The 25,562-nt window shown below is 44.2% G+C and overlaps 1 protein-coding gene across 9 annotated transcripts in view; it reads right to left on the bottom strand.

Moving 5' to 3' along the window:
• The window catches only part of LOC106567792 (kinesin-like protein KIF13B), an 82,362-nt gene that overhangs the window by 42,127 nt on the left and 14,673 nt on the right, over nt 1–25,562 (bottom strand). For all 9 annotated transcript variants that reach the window (XM_082968563.1, XM_082968461.1, XM_082968577.1 and 6 more), the window contains exons 3-7: nt 24,197–24,290; nt 2,897–2,909; nt 1,234–1,294; nt 548–640; nt 226–406 (exon numbers count right to left, since the gene is read on the bottom strand). In XM_082968563.1, the coding sequence (XP_082824689.1) occupies nt 226–406; nt 548–640; nt 1,234–1,294; nt 2,897–2,909; nt 24,197–24,290 (442 nt within the window). The remainder of the gene's footprint in view (nt 1–225; nt 407–547; nt 641–1,233; nt 1,295–2,896; nt 2,910–24,196; nt 24,291–25,562) is intronic.

Genomic DNA, 25,562 nt, shown 5'->3' with positions numbered 1-25,562 from the left:
GTGCCATAGGAGCTCTGAACAGGCAAGCGTGTGCGAAAGCACTGAGGCCCAGTTCTGAAACATGTTTGGAAATGATGTACTTGCTTCCTCAGACTGTAATCACTGATAGGCGAAAGCTATGTCATTGAACCACTGCTTATACCAATCTAATTGTGTTAGATCAGTGACTAGACTTCAAGGAAGAGAGGAAGCATGTTAAAGGTCAATATTCAGGGTCATACGTACCCTTTGGGGTCGAGGAGGTCGCGGACCTTCTCGTTGTATATCTCCATGTAGGAGACCTCTATGGTGAAGCCTTCCCCCTCCCTCTGCTCCTGCAGGGTGCGGTCAAACAGAGAGCTGCAGAGCCGTGGGATCAGACCTGGAGAGTCCACAGAACCCATCATGGTGTACGACTTTCCCGAACCTGGAGGGACACACACGCAGCCAATGGATGAGAGCAGCCGTTAGGAGACAACCAATGAACTTCAACCTGTTTTAAACTTGAAACTGTAAAACTCCATTCCATTCTAACAATATGAGGCCAGTTAGTAGTGTCATAACATGCCTGTCTGTCCGTAGGCGAAGATGCAGGCGTTGTAACCCTGGAAGGCGTTGTGCAAAAGACTCTCCCCAAGGCACTGGAACACCACGTCCTGACCTGGAGACAACCACCAGGCAACATTACACAATACAATATAAAACCCTACAATGTGACTTGACTGATCCCCTTCGGGATGATTTAGAAATCATCTGGAGCACACTAACACAATTACAAGATAATGGACCCGTTATGCATGTGTAACAAGTGTTAATTCATATAGGACCTTCAGACTGTATACATGAACAGTGTGAGAAACAGCATAGGCCCTAGTTGGGTTTTGGCCTACAGCACAAAGAGGTGGATGACTAGCAGGTCTGACAGGAATATTTGACATTTAAATTAAGCCAAACACCTAGAGATCCATCCAAGCAAGTAAACATCAAAGAACATTCAGGTGGGATCCTTAGTCACTGTAGAGAAAGAAAAAAAACTTCTGAAAATACCTGAAAACCACCTGGACAGACCTATAGCTGGGGTGCGTTCAACAGGACGCACTGTTAAGGGAACACTGAGATAGAAATATGTTACATAGAACAAATAAGCCTCTGTAGGCCGTCATGTAAAACAAGGAATAGTGTCGACTATTTGTGGCATTTCTACCTGCAACGTTCGATAACGTTTGGCAACTGAATGTGGAAACAAAAACTGACCCGCAAACTTGTCCTTTTCCGACTCGTCCATGGACCAGAAACAGTAGTCATAGGCGAAGGTCTGAGGGGACGAGAGACCGAGGACACAATGAAACTAAATAGTTTACAACACATTTATAACAGCTGTAATCCAGCGGGCAAAACACTTTGAAATGATCAGTTAAAATGACATTATGACATTATTATTTCTAACAGTTTTTCCCCGTTGGGTGGTTCTTGTTGAGCACAGGCAGTGATAAACATGGCATACAAATTAGCCTAACAGTTTTTGAACATGTCAATATACAGTCGTGGCCAAAAATTGAGAATGACACAATTATTAATTTTCACAAAGTCTGCTGCCTCAGTTTGTATGATGGCAATTTGCATATACTCCAGAATGTATGAAGAGTGATCAGATGAATTGCAATGTCCCTCTTTGCCATGCAAATGAACTGAATCCCCAAAAAACATTTCCACTGCATTTCAGCCCTGCCACAAAAGGACCAGCTGACATGTCAGTGAGTCTCTCGTTAACACAGGTGTGTTAACGAAGACAAGGCTGGAGATCACTCTGTCATGCTGATTGAGTTCGAATAACAGACTGGAAGCTTCAAAAGGAGGGTGGTGCTTGGAATCATTGTTCTTCCTCTGTCAATCATGGTTACCTGCAAGGAAACACGTGCCGTCATCATTGCTTTACACAAAAAGGGCTTCACAGGCAAGGATATTGCTGCCAGTAAGAGGAAAAACATCAGGGACAGACTGATATTCTGCAAAAGGTACAGGGATTGGACTGCTGAGGACTGGGGTAAAGTCATTTTCTCTGATGAATCCCTGTTCTGATTGTTTGGGGCATCCGGAAAAAAGCTTGTCCGGAGAAGACAAGGTGAGTGCTACCATCAGTCCTGTGTCATGCCAACAGTAAAGCATCCTGAGACCATTCATGTGTGGGGTTGCTTCTCAGCCAAGGGAGTGGGCTCACTCACAATTTTACCTAAGAACACAGGCATGAATAAAGAATGGTACCAACACATCCTCCGGAGAGCAACTTCTCCCAACCATCCAGGAACAGTTTTGTGACGAACAATGCCTTTTCCAGCATGATGAAGCACTTTGCCATAAGGCAAAAGTGATAACTAAGTGGCTCGGGGAACAAAACATCGATATTTTGGGTCCATGGCCAGGAAACTCTCCAGACCTTAATCCCATTGAGAACTTGTGGTCAATCCTCAAGAGGCGGGTGGGACAAACAAAAACCCACAAATTCTGACAAACTCCAAGCATTGATTATGCAAGAATCAGTCAGGATGTGGCCCAGAAGTTAATTGACAGCATGCCAGGGCAGATTGCAGAGGTCTTGAAAAAGAAGGGTCAACACTGCAAATAGACTCTTTGCATCAATTTCATGTAATTGTCAATAAAAGCCTGACACTACTGAAATGCGTGTAATTATACTTCAGTATTCCATAGTAACATCTGACAAAAATATCTAAAGACACTGAAGCAGCAAACTTTGTGAAAATTAATATTTGTGTAATTCTCAAAACTTTTGGCCACGACTGTACAAGTACAATGATTGCTATATAAGCACAGCTCCACAAAGTAGCTAGTGTGTCAACACAGAGACCATTAACAGCATTGACAACCAAGCATTAACACAAATCAGTAATAATGTACTTACCTTGGTCTGACTCCTGAGGAAGTTCACACAGGCGTTAAGAGGTCAAAGGATGGTTACATGGGTAGAGAGAGAGAGAAGGATCATATCTCAGACACCAATGTAAACAAACACCAGTGGTGTAAAGCAACACCAGTGGTGATATATCATTAGTGCACACCATAGCAAACGTTTGCAAACAGGAACACTCTTTGCAACAAAACCAAGAGTTTCTATTGGTCAAATTCAGGTAGGTCCCTCCCTGTTTAGTTCTGTTTGCTTCTGTCTGGTTCCTAGTGAATACACACCAGGACATTTTGATGTACTGTAGTGTACACCCAGAGAGACAATCACACTAACAGGATTTTCTAAGACTGGTAAAAATAGTAAAAAAGTCTGTCACTGCGTCATGGATACACATTGGTGAATATGACAGATTAATATCCATCAATAATAACCAAAGATCACAAGATTGTTAGCCTGTCTGTCAATAACCATTTTACTTGAAGTAGGCTACACAGTTTATGAGCACAATATGGTCTATCAGACTGGTGAAAGAGATTACATCCTATTATCAATCATGTGATCGGCACTTGATAACAAGGGAAGAAAATAAAGACTACAGGGCTGTCTCAATGACAGGCCTACAGATCAGAAAATACACAGTATTCATTCTGTCAGAGGTCTGCAAATCCGCCATTCCTGATAAATGAGGAACAAAAAAAAAACGAAACAAAAAAAAATCACATCTCCCAACAAACAGGATGCAGCACAGGCAATAGAGCTAACTTGAATCAAGATGCCTATTCATAAGAATGTAGGCTTGCTTCCACTCAAACTTCCTGCTCTCTTTCTCTCCATTTCTCTCAGTCTGACACTCTTTCTCTCGCTCTCTAAAATGTTCAGTCCTGTGGGTGCCAAGGTCTGGAGATGTTTACGACAATGTTTCAATGTTTCTCAACCAGGGTGGGATATTAAATGCCAAATGCGGGTACATTTTGTCGTCATTGGCGGGTAAGAATGTCTATTTCACCAGCCACATTTGCAGGTGGTCACACAGAGCATTTGGCTACTAAAGTGTGACTTTGTCATCGTGTTTCTTGGCTAGTTACATTATTTGTTTACACGCTAGGTTGTTTTTCAATGTTAGTTTCAGTGTGCTTCAAGTCATCTGCTTTTTGGTGATTGTTGGTGTAATTATGATGGGGGGAATGAGGAAGAGAGTAAAAGACAAACTCACAGAATGACAGAGGGAGAGTCGAACAGAGCAGCCAAATAAATAAAGGATTTGTATCTTTCCCTTTCAAGACGATGCTATACGTACAGTTGGAAGTTGGACGTTTAAATACACTTTTTCCAACAATTGTTTACAGACAGATTATTTCACTGTATCACAATTCCAGTGGGCCAGAAGTTTCCAGAAAATTATGTCATGGCTTTAGAAGCTTCTGATAGGCTAATTGACATCATTTGAGTCAATTGGAGGTGTATCTGTGGATGTATTTCAAGGCCTACCTTCAAACTCAGTGTCTCTTTGCTTGACATCATTGGAAAATCAAAAGAAATCAGCCAAGACCTCAACAACAAAAAAAGTGTAGACCTCCACAAGTCTGGTTGATTCTTGGGAACAATTTCCAAACGCCTGAAGGTACCATGTTCATCTGTACAAACAACAGTACGCAAGTATAAACACCATGGGACCACGCAGCCGTCATACCGCTCAGGAAGGAGACGCGTTCTGTCTCCTAGAGATGAACGTACTTTGGTGCAAAAAGTGCAAATAAATCCCAGAACAGCAGCAAAGGACCTTGTGAAGATGCTGGAGGAAACAGGTACAAAAGTAACTATATCCACAGTAAAACGAGTCCTAAAATCGACATAACCTGAAAGGCCTCTCAGCAAGGAAGAAGCCACTGCTCCAAAACCGCCATAAACAAAGCCAGACTACAGTTTGCAAATGCACATGGGGACAATGATCGTACTTTTTGGAGAAATGTCCTCTGGTCTGATGAAACAAAAATAGAACTGTTTGGCCATAATGACCATCGTTATGTTTGGAGGAAAAAGGGGAGGCTTGCAAGCCGAAGAACACCATCCCAACGTGAAGCACGGGGGTGGCAGCATCATGTAGTGGGGGTGCTTTGCTGCAGGAGGGACAGGTGCACTTCACAAAATAGATAGCATCATGAGAAAGGGAAATTATGTGGATATATTGAAGCAACATCTCAAGACATCAGTCAGGAAGTTAAAGCTTGGTCGCAAATGGGTCTTCCAAATGGACAATGACCCCAAGCATACTTCCAAAGTTGTGGCAAAATGGCCTAAGGACAACAAAGTCAAGGTATTGAGTGGCCATCACAAAGCCCTGAACTCAAACCTATAGAACATTTGTGGGCAGAACTGAAAAAGCGTGTGCGAGCAAGGAGGCCTACAAACCTTACTCAGTTACACCAGCTCTGTCAGGAGGAATGGGACACAATTTCACCCAACTTATTGTGGGAAGCTTGTGGAAGGCTACCCAAAACGTTTGACCCAAGTTAAACAATTTAAAGGCAATGCTACCAAATACTAATTGAGTGTATGTACACTTCTGACCCACTGGGATTGTGATGAAAGAAATAAAAGCTGAAATAAATCATTCTTTCTACTATTATTCTGACATTTCACATTCTTAAAATAAAGTGGTGTTCCTAACTGACCTAAAACAGGGCATTTTTACTAGGATTAAATGTCAGGAATTGTGAAAAACTGAGTTTAATGTATTTGGCTAAGGTGTACGTAAACTTCTGACTTCAACTGTATTTAGATACATGGGCTCCGATCCAATACAGGAAGGATATGTTTTAGTTTGAAATGATTCGGTTTATTACAGAATAAATTGACACGATTCCCTTTTGATGCAGTATTATTTGTTGCATAAACACATTCAATTTCCATTCTGCATTAAAATTTGCTGCTGATGGAGCTAATGAGCTGGGCCTCTCTGAGCTGGATCTGTCTGAGCTGACTTCTCTGTGTGTGTGTGTGTGTGTGTGTGCGTAAATTATGTATGTCTATGGTGTATGTACTATGTAGGCACCTGAGCTGAGCAATAAGGGAGAATAGGAATCTACCACCCCACTACCAAATGAGTCAGGGCAAACCACCACCCACTAATTAACTTGTCATATTAACAGATTAAGTGTTTGAGCCATTAATGAGTCAATATTTATAGTTTACAAATTAGCTATGAAATAACCAATGAATATATAGCACAATTTTGTGCCATCTCAAAATCTAATTGTTTTGACTGTTTAGATCTCTCGCTACAGCCATGCAGTGTGCCTCGCAAAAGTGATTGCTGTCCTCGTTATGAAATTATCAACTTTATCCAGTATATCTAAAAACGACCAGATACACTGATTAAATCAAAACTACCAAAACTATTGCTGATGGTGAACCTGAACAATAAAATATTTGGTTAAGCTCCGCTTAGCAGGTATAGCCAGATGAGAGTTCTCTCCAGTAGCTTACTTTTATTCCAGTAAAAAAAAATATATGTTTCCAACAGCACATAGATCATAACCTAGCACGTAACATAGGTTGTCAATAAACTAATACAGCCTAATATCACATAAAACATTTTAGCATTTGAATGCTGAAGTTGCCGCGCAGGTGTGCAAGATCAGGAACAGTCCTCTTCCTGCTGATGACCAGTGTGCGAAGCTGGACACAGCGCACTTTGACAAGGCTACTGATATTGCCTGGGTTTGTTCGGCATGCTAAATGACTTATATCAATGACAGTCAACACAGTTATATGCAGTTTAACAATGAAGGAGAGGACGCATCGTGTCATAAAAGATGGTCATTCGGAAGTTAAAAAGAATGTAATATGAGCTAAACTAATTTGGGAACCGGCAATTCGTAACATTAGATTTTTTGATTTTCTGACCGACGCATGTTACATTTGGATCGGTTTGATGTCTGATGCACTTGGAATGTATTCAGACCCCCTTCCCTTTTTGCACATTGTTACGTTACAGCCTTACTCTAAAATGTATTCAGTTGTTTTTCCCCCCTCAATCTAACCACAATAACAAAGTAAAAATGTATTTATTTAAAATAAAAATAACTTATTTACATAAGTATTCAGACACTTTGCTATGAGACTCAAAATTGAGCTCAAATTCATCCTGTTTCCATTGATCATCATTAAGATGTTTCTACAACTTGATTGGAGTCCACCTGTGGTAAATTCAATTGATTGGAAAGGCACACCTGTCTATATAGGGTCCCACAGTTGACAGTGCATGTCAGAGCAAAAACCATGAGGCCAAAGGAATTGTCCGTAGAGCTCAGAGACAGGATTGTATCGAGGCACAGATCTGGAGAAGGGTACCAAAACATTTCTGCAGCATTGAAGGTCCCCAAGAACACAGTGGCCTCCATCATTCTTAAATGGAGTAAGTTTGGAACCACCAAGACTCTTCCTAGAGCTGGCCGCCCAGCCAAACTGAGCACACGGGGGAGAAGGGCCTTGGTCAGGGAGGTGGCCAAGAACGCAAGTCACTCTGATAAAGCTCCAGAGTTACTCTGTGGAGATGGGAGAACCTTCCAGAAGGACAACCATCTCTGCAGCACTCCACCAATCAGGCCTTTACGGTAGAGTGGCCAGACGGAAGCCACTCCTCAGTAAAAGGCACATGACAGACCGCTTGGAGTTTGCCAAAAGAAACCTAAAGGACTCTCAGACCATGAGAAATAAGATAAAATCGGTCTGATGAAACCAAGATTGAACTCTCTCGTGCCAAGCGTCACATCTGGAGGAAACCTGGCACAATCCCTACAGTGAAGCATGATGGTGGCAACATCATGCTATGGGGATGTTTTTCAGTGGCAGGGACTGGTCAGGATCGAGGGAAAGATGAACAGAGCAAACTACAGAGAGATCCTTGATGAAAACCTGCACCAGAGCACTCAGGACCTCAGACTGGGTCAAAGGTTCACCTTCCAACAGGACTACAAACCTTAAAACACAGCGAAGACAACGCAGTAGTGGCTTCGGGACAAGTCCCAATGTCCTTGAGTGGCCCAGCCAGAGCCCGGGCTTGAACCTAATCGAACATCTCTGGAGGGAACTGAAAACAGCTGTGCATGGCCTCCCGGGTGGCGCAGTGGTCTAAGGCACTGCATAACAGTGCTAGCTGTGCCACCAGAGATTCTGGGTTCGAGCCCAGGCTCTGTCGCAGCCGGCCGCGACCGGGAGGCCCATGGGGCGGAGCACAATTGGTCCAGCGTCGTCCGGGTTAGGGAGGGTTTGGCCGGCAGGGATATCCTTGTCTCATCGCGCACTAGCGACTCCTGTGTCGGGCCGGGCACAGTGCACGCTGACCAGGTCGCCAGGTGTACGGTGTTTCCTCCAACACATTGGTGCGGCTGGCTTCCAGGTTAAGTGGGCATTGTGTCAAGAAGCAGTGCGGCTTGGTTGGGTTGTGTTTCGGAGGACGCATGGCTCACGACCTTTGCCTCTCCCGAGTCCGTACGGGAGTTGCAGCGATGAGACAAGACTAACTACTACCAATTTGATACCACAAAATTGGGGAGAAAAAAGGGGTAGAAAAATAAATATATTTAAAAAAAATAGCTGTGCAGCTATGTGTGGTGTGCTAAACCTGACAGAGCTTGAGAGGACCTGCAGAGAAAGGGAGAAACTTGCCAAATAAAGGTGTGCCAAGCTTGTAGCGTCATACCCAAGAAGACTTGAGGCTGTAATCACTGCCAAAGGTGCTTCAACAAAGTACTGAGGCAGGGTCTGAATACTTATGGAAATGTGATATTAACATTTTATTTTTATAAGTTCCCAAACATTTCTAAAAACCTGTTTTTGCTTTGTCATTATGGGGTATTGCGTGTAGATTGATGAGAATTTAGAATTTAACCATTTTAGAAAAAGGCTGTAACAAAATGTGTAAAAAGTCAAGGGGGCTGAATCCTTCCGAATGCACTGCATCTTAAACAAAAATCAGGGACCGGTGTATCAGTGAATCTTACACCCCTAGTAAAATGCCTGAGTACTCCCTTATCTACCCCATGGCTGGGAAGAAGCTTTGCACAGCACTGCATGAACCCAATGACCAACAGTAATATTATATACTAACACACTAACTCACAGGCAGTGGGAGAGAGACAAGGAGACACTCAGTTTCTACAATGCATTGTAGAAGAGACACGCATTTACAAGCACTTTCAGACATTTTGTGTGTTCTTTAAAGGCCCCACACACTGACTATCCATTAGTACAGGAGTCTAATAATAGATGTTACGTCTGCTTTCTGCACATCATACTAGAGACATTCACCATGACCACAATAAACATGGGCTGTGTATTAGCTAGCACGTCAGTGGGTGCGGACCAGGCCTCCATGTCTCCGGCCCAGAGGCAGACAGAGCCGGGTGGTGGGCATACCCAAATCAGGCTTTAGTGACTGGAACCAGCATAGCCAATCAGGCTTTAGTGACTGGAACCAGCATAGCCAATCAGGCTTTAGTGACTGGAACCAGCATAGCCAATCAGGCTTTAGTGACTGGAACCAGCATAGCCAATCAGGCTTTAGTGACTGGAACCAGCATAGCCAATCAGGCTTTAGTGACTGGAACCAGCATAGCCAATCAGGCTTTAGTGACTGGAACCAGCATAGCCAAATCAGGCTTTAGTGACTGGAACCAGCATAGCCAATCAGGCTTTAGTGACTGGAACCAGCATAGCCAATCAGGCTTTAGTGACTGGAACCAGCATAGCCAATCAGGCTTTAGTGACTGGAACCAGCATAGCCAATCAGGCTTTAGTGACTGGAACCAGCATAGCCAATCAGGCTTTAGTGACTGGAACCAGCATAGCCAATCAGGCATTAGTGACTGGAACCAGCATAGCCAATCAGGCATTAGTGACTGGAACCAGCATAGCCAATCAGGCTTTAGTGACTGGAACCAGCATAGCCAATCAGGCATTAGTGACTGGAACCAGCATAGCCAATCAGGCTTTAGTGACTGGAACCAGCATAGCCAATCAGGCTTTAGTGACTGGAACCAGCATAGCCAATCAGGCATTAGTGACTGGAACCAGCATAGCCAATCAGGCATTAGTGACTGGAACCAGCATAGCCAATCAGGCTTTAGTGACTGGAACCAGCATAGCCAATCAGGCATTAGTGACTGGAACCAGCATAGCCAATCAGGCATTAGTGACTGGAACCAGCATAGCCAATCAGGCTTTAGTGACTGGAACCAGCATAGCCAATCAGGCATTAGTGACTGGAACCAGCATAGCCAATCAGGCATTAGTGACTGGAACCAGCATAGCCAAATCAGCGCTCAGGTTCAAGCTCAGTGCAGCTATCGGATGATATGCGGACACACTCATTGTAGCAGGCAATTGGCAGAGGATACAATAGTTTAGCTTGCATGTTGGATAAAAATCTGTCTGGCACATAGGCCATTCTCAATAGGAGATAAGAACTCATCTCACAGAGACAGTTGTTTGATGCTAGGGGTGTGGCGGTAGCTGTAATAGACTAGCCCAAGGCCTATAAGGGATTATTGGCTGATTAAACATGTACTCACTTTTTACAGCCCTGCCTGCGACCTCAGGCCTACGTTGCCGACTGCTGAATCAGAAGGAAGGGTGTGAATGAGTGAGAGAGAGAGAGAGCGAGCAGATTGCTACATGTTCTCACACACACCCCAGCCAACTCCCTTCCAAAACAATGTAGCAACAGTTACTTTGCCCTTGTCCTATCACTGACTGCTCCCTCTAGTCCATGGCACTGTTATTATCAGACCCTATCACAACACCATTACATGGCCAGAGACACATGGCCAGAGAGAGGTGGACCACCACAGCTATATGGATGGTTAAGTAGGGGAAACATTAAATGACTACTACTGTCAGATGGATTCTATGCAGAGACTTAATTTGAAAACCCTGGGGCTGACCACAAAAATGACTCCGGAGAAGGCAGACGTTTTACTTGTCCCCAACCGATTGTGTTTTTTGTTTGTTTATTTTGTACATAATGTTGCCGCTACCATCTCTTATGGCCGAAAATAACTTCTGGACATCAGGACTGCAATTACTCACCACGGACTGGCAGAATCCTTTTTTTCCTTTAACGAGTCTGACGAGCCCGAAGTGAACGATATACTGCTTTCTCGGGAACAGGCCCAGATCCCCGTGATTTGCGTGAAGAGGAGGCAGAGAATAAAGGGGCCAGAGGGCAGGCTGACTTTTGAGAATTCGTAGGCGATCAAATAAACCCCCACTTCTTTCCATTCTGCTAGCAAACGTGCAATCTTCGAAGAATAAAATCGATGACCTATGCGCAAGATTAAACTACCAACGAGACATTCAAAACTGCAATATCTTATGCTTCATGGAGTCGTGGCTGAACGCCGACAATATCAACATACAGCTGGCTGGTTATACGCTGTACCAGCAGGATAGAACAGCGGCGTCTGGTAAGACAAGGGGCGGCGGACTATGTATTTTTGTAAGTAAGAGCTGGTGCACGATATCTAATGAAGTCTTGCGCTATTGCATCTCATGATAAGCTGTAGATCACACTATCTGTATTTTTCATAGCTGTTTACATAGTGCCAGCCTCTGACTGTGGTGCTAAGACAGCATTGAATGAGCTGTATTCCGCCATAAGCAAACAAGGAAACGCTCACCCAGAGGCGGCGCGCCTAGTAGCAGGGAACTTTAATGCAGGGAAACTTAAAATCTGTTTTACCAAATTTCTAATCAATATGTTAATTGTGCAACCAGTGGGTAAAAAACCTGGACCACCTTTACTCCACACACAGAGATGCATACAAAGCTCTCCCTCGCCCTCCATTTGGCAAATCAGACCATAATTCTATCCTCCTGATTCCTGCTTACAAGCAAAAATTAAAGCAGGAAGCACCAGTGACTAGATCAATAAAAAAGTGGTCAGATGAAGCAGATGCTAAGCTACAGGACTATTTTGCTAGAACAGACTGGAATACATTCCAGGATTCCTCCGATGGCATTGAGGAGTACACCACATCAGTCATTGGCTTCATCAATAAGTGTATCGATGACGTCGTCCCCACAGTGACCATACGTACATACCCCAACCAGAAGCCATGGATTACAGGCAACATCCGCACTGAGCTAAAGGCTAGAGCTGCCATTTCAAGGAGCTCCAGATACTCAACTAGTCTAAAGAAGGCCAGTTTTATTTCTTCTTTAATCAGGACAACAGTTTTCAGCTGTGCTAACATAGGAAAACAACTGTGCAGATTCCACCTGGCACTAGGCTGGGGTCCCAAATGGAACCTTATTCCCTATTTAGTCCACTACTTTTGACCAGGGCCCATAGGGAACACTATATAGGAAAAAGGGTGCCATTTGGGGCGCAGACCACAGTGTTGAGCTGACAAGTCCTGCCACGGACAGTGAGATACCCCAGGCTTAGCTCTCTGACAGCCAGGGAGGGAGGGAAGGTGTGGGTGAAGGAAGGATGGTCGGTAGGGGAGTGGTAGTAATTGGCAGCTGCTTCCCAGTCCTCTTCCCACCAACCTCGCCCCACAGCTTGCTCTCCACATCCCCTGGTATTCCTATTCCCCACTGGGGCCTGGCTACAGCATGCGGTTACAGCATCAGCAGACCGGTATGCTGTCTCAACCTGTCTGGGTAGTGAGAGTAAAAGACAGCTTAGAAGCATGCCCGCCAGGCACGCCGACTGCACCCATAAAACATGTGGGCCTTATGAATCATGATATGTGGGCTGGGGGAAAAGGTTGTCTGATACAGGCTGGAAACTCATTGTAAATAGTTATCCAGACCATCAGACGGTGTGTGTGTGTGTGTGTGTGTGTGTGTGTGTGTGTGTGTGTGTGTGTGTGTGTGTGTGTACCAGTGCAATATTGTGTGACTGTGTTTGTTCACTCCCATTGGCAGAGCGGGGACAACCAGGTAGGCGAGATATAAGCAAACGACTCTAACTTCCCAGATCCTTTCCTAGAAGATTCCTGAAGGAAAGTGGCTTACAAATTGGACATTCAATCAAACTCAACACTAAAAACAGAGGATTGTGGAGTCAGAACAGAACCTACCATTCCCAGCCTGTAGAGTTAAATCTAGTGTCCTCTAGCCAGACAACTTCCCTCTATCTAGTGGGCTGTGCCTCAGACCTCACTTAGATTCTTTGGGAGTTTATTGGCCAGGCTGTTAAGTTCAGTTCATGCCCCAATTAACCCAAACCCTGGAGTGGTCCCAGTGAAGACAAGCATTGACTAATGGAGGCAGGGGGAATCCTCTCCACTCTCCTGTGACGTGCTGCTTTGTTTACTATCATTCCGGACAATAGATGATCTCCTGTTGCAGAGTCCCTGTAAAACTGTTTGGGAGCGTTTATCCTCAATATGGGACGGAGCTCTGCTATAACAGCAGCTGCTGCTCTGGCATTTCCCAGCACACGTGTGCACACTAGAGGTCGACCGATTAATCGGAATGGCCGATTAATTAGGGACGATTTCAAGTTTTCATAACAATCGGAAATCGTTATTTTTGGACACCGATTTGGCCAATTTCTTTTTACACCTTTATTTAACTAGGCAAGTCAGTTAAAAACACATTCTTATTTTCAATGACGGCCTAGGAACGGTGGGTTAACTGCCTTGTTCTGGGGCAGAACGACAGATTTTTACCTTGTCAGCTCGGGGATTCAATCTTGCAACCTTACGGTTAACTAGTCCAACACTAACCACCTGCCTTACATTGCACTCCACGAGGAGCCTGCCTTTTACGCCAATGCAGTAAGAAGCCAAGGTAAGTTGCTAGCTAGCATTAAACGTATCTTATAAAAAACAATCAATCATAATCACTAGTTAACTACACATGGTTGATGATATTACTAGGTTATCTAGCGTGTCCTGCATTGTATATGATCGATGTGGTGCGCATTCGCGAAAAAGGACTGTCGTTGCTCCAACGTGTACCTAACCATAAACATCAATGCCTTTCTTAAAATCAATACACAAGTATATATTTTTAAACCTGCATATTTAGTTAATATTGCCTGCTAACATGAATTTCTTTGAACTAGGGAAAATGTCTCACTTCTCTTGCAAACAGAGTCAGGGTATATGCAGCAGTTTGGGCCGCCTGGCTCGTTGCGAACTGTGTGAAGACTATTTCTTCCTAACAAAGACAGCCAACTTCACCAAACGGGGGATGATTTAACAAAAGCACATTTGCGAAAAAAGCACAATCGTTGCATGACTATACCTAACCATAATCATCAATGCCTTTCTTAAAATCAATACACAGAAGTATATTTTTTTAAACCTGCATATTTAGCTAAAAGAAATCCAGGTTAGCAGGCAATATTAACAAGGTGAAATTGTGTCACTTCTCTTGATTTTATTGATGTATTATTTTTAGTTAAAATAAATGTTCATTCAGTATTGTTGTAATTGTCATTATTACAAATAAATAGGCAGATTAATCGGTATCGGGTTTTTTGGTCCTCCAATAATCGGTATCGGCGTTGAAAAATCATAAATCGGTCGACCTCTAGTGCACACTAACTCACCCACACAAGCACGCACAGCTTATATAGGCCTGGCTACATACCACCGAGACAGCCTAGGGGAGGAAGAGATGGGAGTGGAATGTAACCCTCTAGGTGGTGATAGTCCTGTTACCACATCTGTCCATCTAAACCATCGGAAGAGTCATGAATTTCTCACTAACCTAATCCAATCCAAAAGGGCTGCACTACCACCTCAACATTTTTTGGGGGTGGCTGTCAAAAATATGTAATTTCTTCATTAGGCTTATGAGATTAAATGCAGTATATCTGAAGGGCTCTGATCAACTGCAGCCAAACCCAATCTAGCATAGGCTAGTTCTAGTGGGAACTAACATCACATGTACAGTTTCTGCTAGCTCTAGTGTTCAGCAGCATCAAATCATCATTCTCATTCACAAGTGCTTTGTCAATCCTCCCTCCTTCTGCCCTCTACCTCTTTTTCTACTCCATTTCTTCCCTTGCCTAGCATTTAGAGTGTTGGGCCAGTGACCGAAAGGTTGCTGGATCGAATACCCGAATCGACGAGAAAAATCAGTCTACGTGCCCTTGAGCAAGGCACTTCATCCTAATTCACTCCAGTGCGCCGTACTACTACAGTGAGGGAAAAAAGTATTTGATCCCATGCTGATTTTGTATGTTTGCCCACTGACAAAGAAATGATCAATATATAATTTTAATGGTAGGTTTATTTAAACAGTGAGAGACACAATAACAAAAAAAACACATGTCAAAAATGTTATAAATTGATTTGCATTTTAAATGGGGGAAATAAGTATTTGACCCCCTCTCAATCAGAAAGATTTCTGGCTCCCAGGTGTCTTTTATACAGGTAACGAGCTGAGATTAGGCGCACACTCTTAAAGGGAGTGCTCCTAATCTCAGTTTGTTACCTGTATAAAAGACACCTGTCCACAGAAGCAATCAATCAATCAGATTCCAAACTCTCCACCATGGCCAAGACCAAAGAGCTCTCCAAGGATGTCAGGGACAAGATTGTAGACCTACACAAGGCTGGAATGGGCTACAAGACCATCGCCAAGCAGCTTGGTGAGAAGGTGACAACAGCTGGTGTGATTATTCCCAAATGGAAGAAACACAAAAGAACTGTCAATATCCCTCGGCCTGGGGCTCCATGCAAGATCTCACCTCGTGGAGTTGCAATGATCATGAGAACGGTGAGGAATCAGCTCAGAACTACACGGGAGGATCTTGTCAATGATCTCAAGGCAGCTGGGACCATAGTCACCAAGAAAACAATTGGTAACACACTACGCCGTGAAGGACTGAAATCCTGCAGCGCCCGCAAGGTCCCCCTGCTCAAGAAAGCACATATACATGCCCGTCTGAAGTTTGCCAATGAACATCTGAATGATTCAGAGGACAACTGGGTGAATGTGTTGTGGTCTAATGAGACCAAAATGGAGCTCTTTGGCATCAACTCAACTCGCCGTGTTTGGAGGAGGAATGCTGCCTATGACCCCAAGAACACCATCCCCACCGTCAAACATGGAGGTGGAAACATTATGCTTTGGGGGTGTTTTTCTGCTAAGGGGACAGGACAACTTCACCGCATCAAAGGGACGATGGACGGGGCCCAGTACCGTCAAATCTTGGGTGAGAACCTCCTTCCCTCAGCCAGGGCATTGAAAATGGGTCGTGGATGGGTATTCCAGCATGACAATGACCCAAAACACACGGCCAAGGCAACAAAGGAGTGGCTCAAGAAGAAGCACATTAAGGTCCTGGAGTGGCCTAGCCAGTCTCCAGACCTTAATCCCATAGAAAATCTGTGGAGGGAGCTGAAGGTTCGAGTTGCCAAACGTCAGCCTCGAAACCTTAATGACTTGGAGAAGATCTGAAAAGAGGAGTGGGACAAAATCCCTCCTGAGATGTGTGCAAACCTGGTGGCCAACTACAAGAAACGTCTGACCTCTGATTGCCAACAAGGGTTTTGCCACCAAGTACTAAGTCATGTTTTGCAGAGGGGTCAAATACTTATTTCCCTCATTAAAATGGAAATCATTTTATAACATTTTTGACATGCGTTTTTCTGGAATTTTTTGTTGTATACTGTCTCTCACTGTTCAAATAAACCTACCATTAAAATTATAGACTGATTGATCATTTCTTTGTCAGTGGGCAAACGTACAAAATCAGCAGGGGATCAAATACTTTTTTCCCCCTCACTGTGTCTGCCCCTGTAAAACACATTGCACTTGCAGGCTCAATACTCTGAAAAAAAACTATTAGAACACCCCCCCAAGAACAGACTCAATTCGTTGGAGCATGGACTCTACAAGGTGTCGAAAGCCTTCCACAGGGATGCTGGCCCATGTTGACTCCAATGCTTCCTACAGTTGTGTCAAGATGGCTGGATGTCCTTTGGGTGGTGAACCATTCTTGATATACATGGGAAACTGTTGCGCGTGAAAAACCCAGCAGCGTTGTGGTTCTTGACACAAACCATACCCCGTTCAAAGACACATCTGTTGTCTTGCCCATTCACCCTCTGAATGGCACACAATCCATGTCTCAATTGTCTCAAGGCTTAAAAATAAAACAACATTATTTAACCTGTCTCCTCCCCTTCATCTACACTGATTGAAGTGGATGGAACAAGTGACATCAAGAAGGGATCATAGCTTTCATTTAGTCTGTCAAGGAAAGAGCATAGTACTTAATGTTTTGTACACTCAGCCCACTCCTCTCTCCCCTGGTCATCCTCTCCTCCCCCATAACATCAGCCTCTAGCCCTTTCTTGTCCTCCATTTCACTCATCCCTCCATGATACCTGTCAAACCAGACAGGACGGAATCAGACTCATAAGATGAGCACTACAGGCAAAACAACCCGAAGGCATAGACGAGAGACACACACACACAACAAGGAAAAACCCATACACTCAGAGGCACACGCAAATATTTCACCAACTAATACATTTCACTTTGTGATATGCCCAACATAGACAGACAGACACACACCTGTTTCCCTTTATCCATGCACATTCTTTGAAAATGCCTCAGCTGCACTTCTTCAGCTCTTTAAAAACATCCAAAACTCTGGCAGGTATCTGACACGGGACAATTCCAATAAGTTGTATGTTTTGTTTAACTTCGCAATCATTGGTTTTTGTTTTACATACATTTGAAAGTGAAAAATCTGAGTCTCAACATCACTCCGTTATAGTGGAATTGCCCTATGTCATTTCACTGACACTAAGCTACATAGAACTGACATAAGCCTACATAGCCTATTTCCCTAATAGCTCCAACTGACAGTAGGCTACATAGAACGGACATATTGGCCTACATAGCATATCACCCCAGTAAGTCAAACTTTTGTGCCATTCTCCAATACAGAGAGTAGATAGGCCGTGTGATTTACCCTCTAGTTAGGACTAGGCCCATAGAGGCTTTGAACATGTCTATCCTTCCATCACGATGCCTCTGTCTCTTCTATCCTTCCATCACAATGCGTCTGTCTCTTCTATCCTTCCACCGCCCCCCTTCCTTTTATCTCTGGCTTTTCCCATCATACTCATCTCTCCCAGACCAGGGGCAGTGTCTCGTACACACACACACAAAACCCCCCAGCCCATAATTTCCCCCAATTTCTTCCCAAGAACTTAGTGTACACTGTATAGTGCAGTGAGTCAGTATAAACCCTGCAGCCCCACAGCACAGCTCAATGTAACCAACCCTCGCCGACAGCACAGCTCAATGTAACCAACCCTCGCCGACAGCACAGCTCAATGTAACCAACCCTCGCCAACAGCACAGCTCAATGTAACCAACCCTCGCCAACAGCACAGCTCAATCTAACCAACCCTCGCCAACAGCACAGCTCAATCTAACCAACCCTCGCCGACAGCACAGCTCAATCTAACCAACCCTCGCCGACAGCACAGCTCAATGTAACCAACCCTCGCCGACAGCACAGCTCAATCTAACCAACCCTCGCCAACAGCACAGCTCAATGTAACCAACCCTCGCCAACAGCACAGCTCAATGTAACCAACCCTCGCCGACAGCACAGCTCAATGTAACCAACCCTCGCCGACAGCACAGCTCAATGTAACCAACCCTCGCCAACAGCACAGCTCAATCTAACCAACCCTCGCCAACAGCACAGCTCAATCTAACCAACCCTCGCCAACAGCACAGCTCAATCTAACCAACCCTCGCCGACAGCACAGCTCAATCTAACCAACCCTCGCCGACAGCACAGCTCAATCTAACCAACCCTCGCCGACAGCACAGCTCAATCTAACCAACCCTCGCCGACAGCACAGCTCAATCTAACCAACCCTCGCCGACAGCACAGCTCAATCTAACCAACCCTCGCCAACAGCACAGCTCAATGTAACCAACCCTCGCCAATGCATTGTTACTGGATGTCTTTCTTGCCCAGTTTCACTGTAAAGAAGAGGAGAACCCTCCCGCCCCCCAGCCATAACCCACTCAGAGGTTGACGGTCGCCACACTGACAGCTGTCACAGCGAGTCAGGGGCCGAGATGCAGCACTGGGTTGGGGGGGGGGGGGGGGGGATTTCAGACTCCAGAGTGCTGTGAGGGTCCCCGTCCCGCACCCCATAACCCAGTTACACATCGCGCGACACGGCCCACCAGCCAATGAGAGGAGAGAGGGAGGCAGTCAGGAGACTGAGTGCCCGCCCGCCAGCCTGTCCTCCCTCGTTCTCTGGTTCTCTCTGTTACGATTGCAGTCACTTAAAAAAATAAGTTTCCGCGTGGATGCACGCTGGCCGCTCACTCCCCTCTCCTGTGACTGTGCATGCCATGGTTGCGGAAGGCATGGGGAGGGTGAGTATGGAGAGGGACAAGGTTCAGCCTGGGATACAGCCTATTACCCAGTAAGGGTTAGGGAGGATGGGGTAGGGGACACCCTCCCCTGTGCTCTTAGTGTACTATTGACCTAAATACAGGGATGCAAACTGGTGACCACTCCAATTTGCATACCGTCCCAACAGATCCACAGATGATGCAATCTCGATTGCACTCAACACTGCCCTTTCCCACCTGGACAAAAGGAACACCTATGTGAGAATGCTGTTCATTGACTACAGCTCAGTGTTCAACACCATAGTGACCTCAAAGGCCGAGCACACCCCCATCCTCATCAACGGGGCTGTAGTGGAGCAGGTTGTGAGCTTCAAGCTGCAACAAACTATCATGGTCTATGATACAGCTGCACCGTCAAGAGCATCCTGACTGGTTGCATCACCGGCTGGTATGGCAACTGCTCGGCAAGGCGCTACAGAGGGTAGTGCGTATGGCCCAGTACGTCACTGGGGCCAAGCTTCCTGCCATCCAGGACCTCTATACCAGGCGGTGTCAGAGGAAGGCCCTAAAAATTGCCAAAGAATCCAGTCCCCCAAGTCATAGACTGTTCTGTCTACTACCACACAGCAATCGATACCGGAGCGCCAGGTCTAGGTCCAAAAGGCTTCTTAACAGCTTCTACCTCTAAGCCATAAAACTGCTGAACACCTAATCAAATGGCTACCCGGATTATTTGCATTGATCCTCCCCCTTTTTTTTTTTTACAATTATCTATACATAGTCACTTTACCCCTACCTACATATTACCTAAATGATCATGATCATTTTCATAGTCACTTTACCCCTACCTACATATTACCTAAATGATCATGATCATTTTCATAGTCACTTTACCCCTACCTACATATTACCTAAATGATCATGATCATTTTCATAGTCACTTTACCCCTACCTACATATTACCTAAATGATCATGATCATTTTCATAGTCACTTTACCCCTACCTACATATTACCTAAATGATCATGATCATTTTCATAGTCACTTTACCCCTACCTACATATTACCTAAATGATCATGATCATTTTCATAGTCACTTTACCCCTACCTACATATTACCTAAATGATCATGATCATTTTCATAGTCACTTTACCCCTACCTACATATTACCTAAATGATCATGATCATTTTCATAGTCACTTTACCCCTACCTACATATTACCTAAATGATCATGATCATTTTCATAGTCACTTTACCCCTACCTACATATTACCTAAATGATCATGATCATTTTCATAGTCACTTTACCCCTACCTACATATTACCTAAATGATCATGATCATTTTCATAGTCACTTTACCCCTACCTACATATTACCTAAATGATCATGATCATTTTCATAGTCACTTTACCCCTACCTACATATTACCTAAATGATCATGATCATTTTCATAGTCACTTTACCCCTACCTACATATTACCTAAATGATCATGATCATTTTCATAGTCACTTTACCCCTACCAACATATTACCTAAATGATCATGATCATTTTCATAGTCACTTTACCCCTACCTACATATTACCTAAATGATCATGATCATTTTCATAGTCACTTTACCCCTACCTACATATTACCTAAATGATCATGATCATTTTCATAGTCACTTTACCCCTACCTACATATTACCTAAATGATCATGATCATTTTCATAGTCACTTTACCCCTACCTACATATTACCTAAATGATCATGATCATTTTCATAGTCACTTTACCCCTACCTACATATTACCTAAATGATCATGATCATTTTCATAGTCACTTTACCCCTACCAACATATTACCTAAATGATCATGATCATTTTCATAGTCACTTTACCCCTACCTACATATTACCTAAATGATCATGATCATTTTCATAGTCACTTTACCCCTACCTACATATTACCTACATGATCATGATCATTTTCATAGTCACTTTACCCCTACCTACATATTACCTAAATTATCATGATCATTTTCATAGTCACTTTACCGTAACCTACATATTACCTAAATGATCATGATCATTTTCATAGTCACTTTACCCCTACCTACATATTACCTAAATGATCATGATCATTTTCATAGTCACTTTACCCCTACCTACATATTACCTAAATGATCATGATCATTTTCATAGTCACTTTACCCCTACCTACATATTACCTAAATGATCATGATCATTTTCATAGTCACTTTACCCTAACCTACATATTACCTAAATGATCATGATCATTTTCATAGTCACTTTACCCCTACCTACATATTACCTAAATGATCATGATCATTTTCATAGTCACTTTACCCTAACCTACATATTACCTAAATGATCATGATCATTTTCATAGTCACTTTACCCCTACCTACATATTACCTAAATGATCATGATCATTTTCATAGTCACTTTACCCCTACCTACATATTACCTAAATGATCATGATCATTTTCATAGTCACTTTACCCCTACCTACATATTACCTAAATGATCATGATCATTTTCATAGTCACTTTACCCCTACCAACATATTACCTAAATGATCATGATCATTTTCATAGTCACTTTACCCCTACCTACATATTACCTAAATGATCATGATCATTTTCATAGTCACTTTACCCCTACCTACATATTACCTAAATGATCATGATCATTTTCATAGTCACTTTACCCCAACCTACATATTACCTAAATGATCATGATCATTTTCATAGTCACTTTACCCCTACCTACATATTACCTAAATGATCATGATCATTTTCATAGTCACTTTACCCTAACCTACATATTACCTAAATTATCATGATCATTTTCCACCCATGAATCACAATACACCAGATCAGGCAACACAGAAGCTGCTCCAGTTTCAACTGTTCTGCCTGCGGCTATGGAACCCTGGCCTGTTCACCGGACGTGCTACCTTGTCCCAGATGCCCCTCTCTCTACCGCACCTGCTGTCTCCACCTCTGAATGCTCAGCTATGAAAAGCCAACTGACATTTACTCCTGAGGTGCTGACCTGTTGCTCCCTCTACAACCACTGTGATTATTATTTGACCCTGCTGGTCATCTATGAACATCTTGAAGAACAGTCTGGTCTTAATGGCCATGTACTCTTAATCTCCATCCAGCACAGCCAGAAGAGGACTGGCCACTGGTTCCTGGTTCCTCTAGGTTTCTTCCCAGGTTCATGTCTTTCTAGGGAGTTTTTCCTAGCCACCGTGCTTCTACATTGTTTGCTGTTTGGGGTTTTAGGCTGGGTTTCTGTACAGCACTTTGAGATATCAGCTGATGTAAGAAGCGATTTATAAATACATTTGATTGATTAACAGAGAGGGCTATCCCTGTTTGTAACTATTGCTACAGGGGAGAAAAACACCATTAACTTTAAGACATTGGAGCAGAGACAAAACATTGAAAGTTCAATGTTCCACTAGTCACAATGGAGACAGATCAGTTAGACAGGTAACAACGTCCCACCCTCCACATGCTGGGAGCAGGAAAAAGGACAGGGGTGTGGAGGGATACAGATTGGGTTAGGCCTACGTCGTCTGACAGAGAACTCCAGTGGAAGCGCTGTCTGCTCATGGGGAGTGGGACCTCCCCTCCACCACCACAGACACAGATCCACTCATACTGCAGTCATGTGAACTTGGGCCATAGGAGGCATCTGGGGCCCTATGGCAATGAAAGCCTATGGGAGTGGGAGAGGTGCCTCTGTCCTAAATAAAGCAAAGATACTGGGCACAACACTGAGCTGTGTATACTGCAGACAGTCGTGTGAACTGGGGCCATAGGAAGGCATCTGGTGCCATGAGAGTCAGTAGAGGCTCTATAGGAGTGAGTGAGGAGGGCCTCTCTTTAGCATTCATCTCTCCATCCCAGGATGAGTCTCAGCAGCAGGTCCCACAACATGAACCCAGCTCCACCGTTTAAGTGTCTGGAGTGTGATGGGGAGCAGCCGGCTCAGTCTTTCTCCAAGTTTGAAACCTGTTTGTCACCCCCCCACCCACCCCACCACCTCTCGCCCCATTGTCTCCCAGATGGAAAGAAAGACAGAAAGAAAAGAAGGAAGAGAAAGAGAGAAATGATAGCGCATCCCTTGTTTAACCCCATAAAAGCCAGTAGAGGATCTTTAGGGCCAACAGATGCTAAAGCAAACGTGTGCTTCTTCTTTCGCTGTCTCTTCCCTTTTTTTATTTTATGTCCCTCGCTCCCTAGCTTCTCTAAAAGTAAAAGGGGGTCCCGTGGTCGCCTGGTATTGACCCCTGTGTGACCTCCCCCCACATTGTCGGGGCAACGGAAGGGTTGAGAAACAGAGAAGAAGTCAGCCGGAGGAGAGTTATGCCCCAACACAGACAGAATGAGGAGAGGAGCAGCAGGCAGCCTGGGAGAGAGAGGAATGGGCCATCGAGTGACACACACACAAGCTCTCACACATAGACCTGCTCAACCCATCTTCCTGACCCAAATCATTGTGCACTCAGCAGGTGATACAGGCAGACTGTCGACACGCAAACAGTCATGTGACACTCTCCAAATCACTGGACTCCCACTCTCAACAACTGAAAATCAAATCAAATGTATTTATATAGCCCTTCTTACATCAGCTGATATGTCAAAGTGCTGTACAGAAACCCAGCCTAAAACCCCAAACAGCAAGCAATGCAGGTGTAGAAGCACGGTCAGCCGGAGAAAAATGAGTCCCATGGGTGGGTGGGCACGCGGGCACGCGCACACGCGCACACACACACACACACACACACACACACACACACACACACACACACACACACACACACACACACACACACACACACACACACACACACACACACACACACACACACACACACACACACACACACACACACACACACCAACCTGGAGTCTCCTTTGCCCAGGTTTCCTCCGCCTGGATGCAGGATGGTCTGGTTGCCTTCCATATCCACAATACATTTTGTGTTCAGGTCCTTTTCTGTGAGGGAGAGAAGGGAAAAGGTTCAGAGTACTGTACAAACATTCAGAACAACCTCCAATTGCAAGGTAGGTACTTCATCATGCGGGCACATCATCATGTGACTAGAAAGGAGAATAACCATACACTGTTTACTGATTACATTGTGGACATGAATGGCTCAGTTGGTAGAGCATGGTGACTGCAACGGCAGAATTGTGGGTTCGATTCCCAGGGCCACTCGTGCAAAAAATGTATGCACACATGACTAAGTCACTTCGGATAAAAGCGTCTTCTGAATGGCATTTGAATTTAATCACTTTTTGACAGCATCTCCTATGACTTAAAATAAAACCTTCCATTAGGTCTGTCCCCAACTTAACCTGTTATGGCTAGGGGGCAGTATTTTCACGGCTGGATAAAAAACGTACCCGATTTAATCTGATTATTAGTCCTGCCCAGAAACTAGAATATGCAAATAATTATTAGCTTTTGATAGAAAACACTCCAAAGTTTCTAAAACTGTTTGAATGGTGTCTGTGAGTATAACAGAACTCATATGGCAGGCCAAAACCTGAGAAGATTCTGTACAGGAAGTACCCTGTCTGACCATTTCTTGAACTTCTTTGCCATCTCTATCCATTACAAAGGATCTCTGCTCTAACGTGACACTTCCTACGTCTTCCATAGGCTCTCAGAGCCCGGGAAAAACCTGAATGTCGTCATTCCAGCCCCAGGCTGAAACACATTATCGCCTTTCTCAAGTGGCCGATCAAGGGACTGTGGGCTTAGGCGCGTGCACTGGCCGCCCCCGTCTTTGTGTTTTTTCCTCTGTTTACCGAAAAGGAGATTCCCGGTCGGAATATTATCGCTTTTTTACTAGATAAATTAAATAAAAATGGATTTTAAACAGCGGTTGACATGCTTCGAAGTACGGTAATGGAATATTTCACGAAATGCGCCATGCGCGCGACCCTGATTTACCATTTCGGATAGTTTCTGGAACGCACGAACAAAACGCCGCTATTCGGATATAACGATGGATTATTTTGGACCAAACCAACATTTGTTATTGAAGTAGCAGTCCTGGGAGTGCATTCTGACGAAGACAACAAAAGGTAATCAAACTTTTGTAATAGTAAATCTGATTTTGGTGAGGGCCAAACTTGGTGGGTGTCAAATTAGCTAGCCCGTGATGGCTGGGCTATCTACTCAGAATATTGCAAAATGTGCTTTTGCCGAAAAGCTATTTTAAAATCGGACATAGCGATTGCATAAAGGAGTTCCGTATCT

This window comes from Salmo salar, chromosome 01 (genome assembly GCF_965601325.2).
Source record: "Salmo salar chromosome 01, fSalSal1, whole genome shotgun sequence".
NCBI lineage: Eukaryota > Metazoa > Chordata > Actinopteri > Salmoniformes > Salmonidae > Salmo > Salmo salar.
Note: the sequence above shows the minus strand (reverse complement) of the source record. Positions and strands in the feature narration are given on the sequence as shown.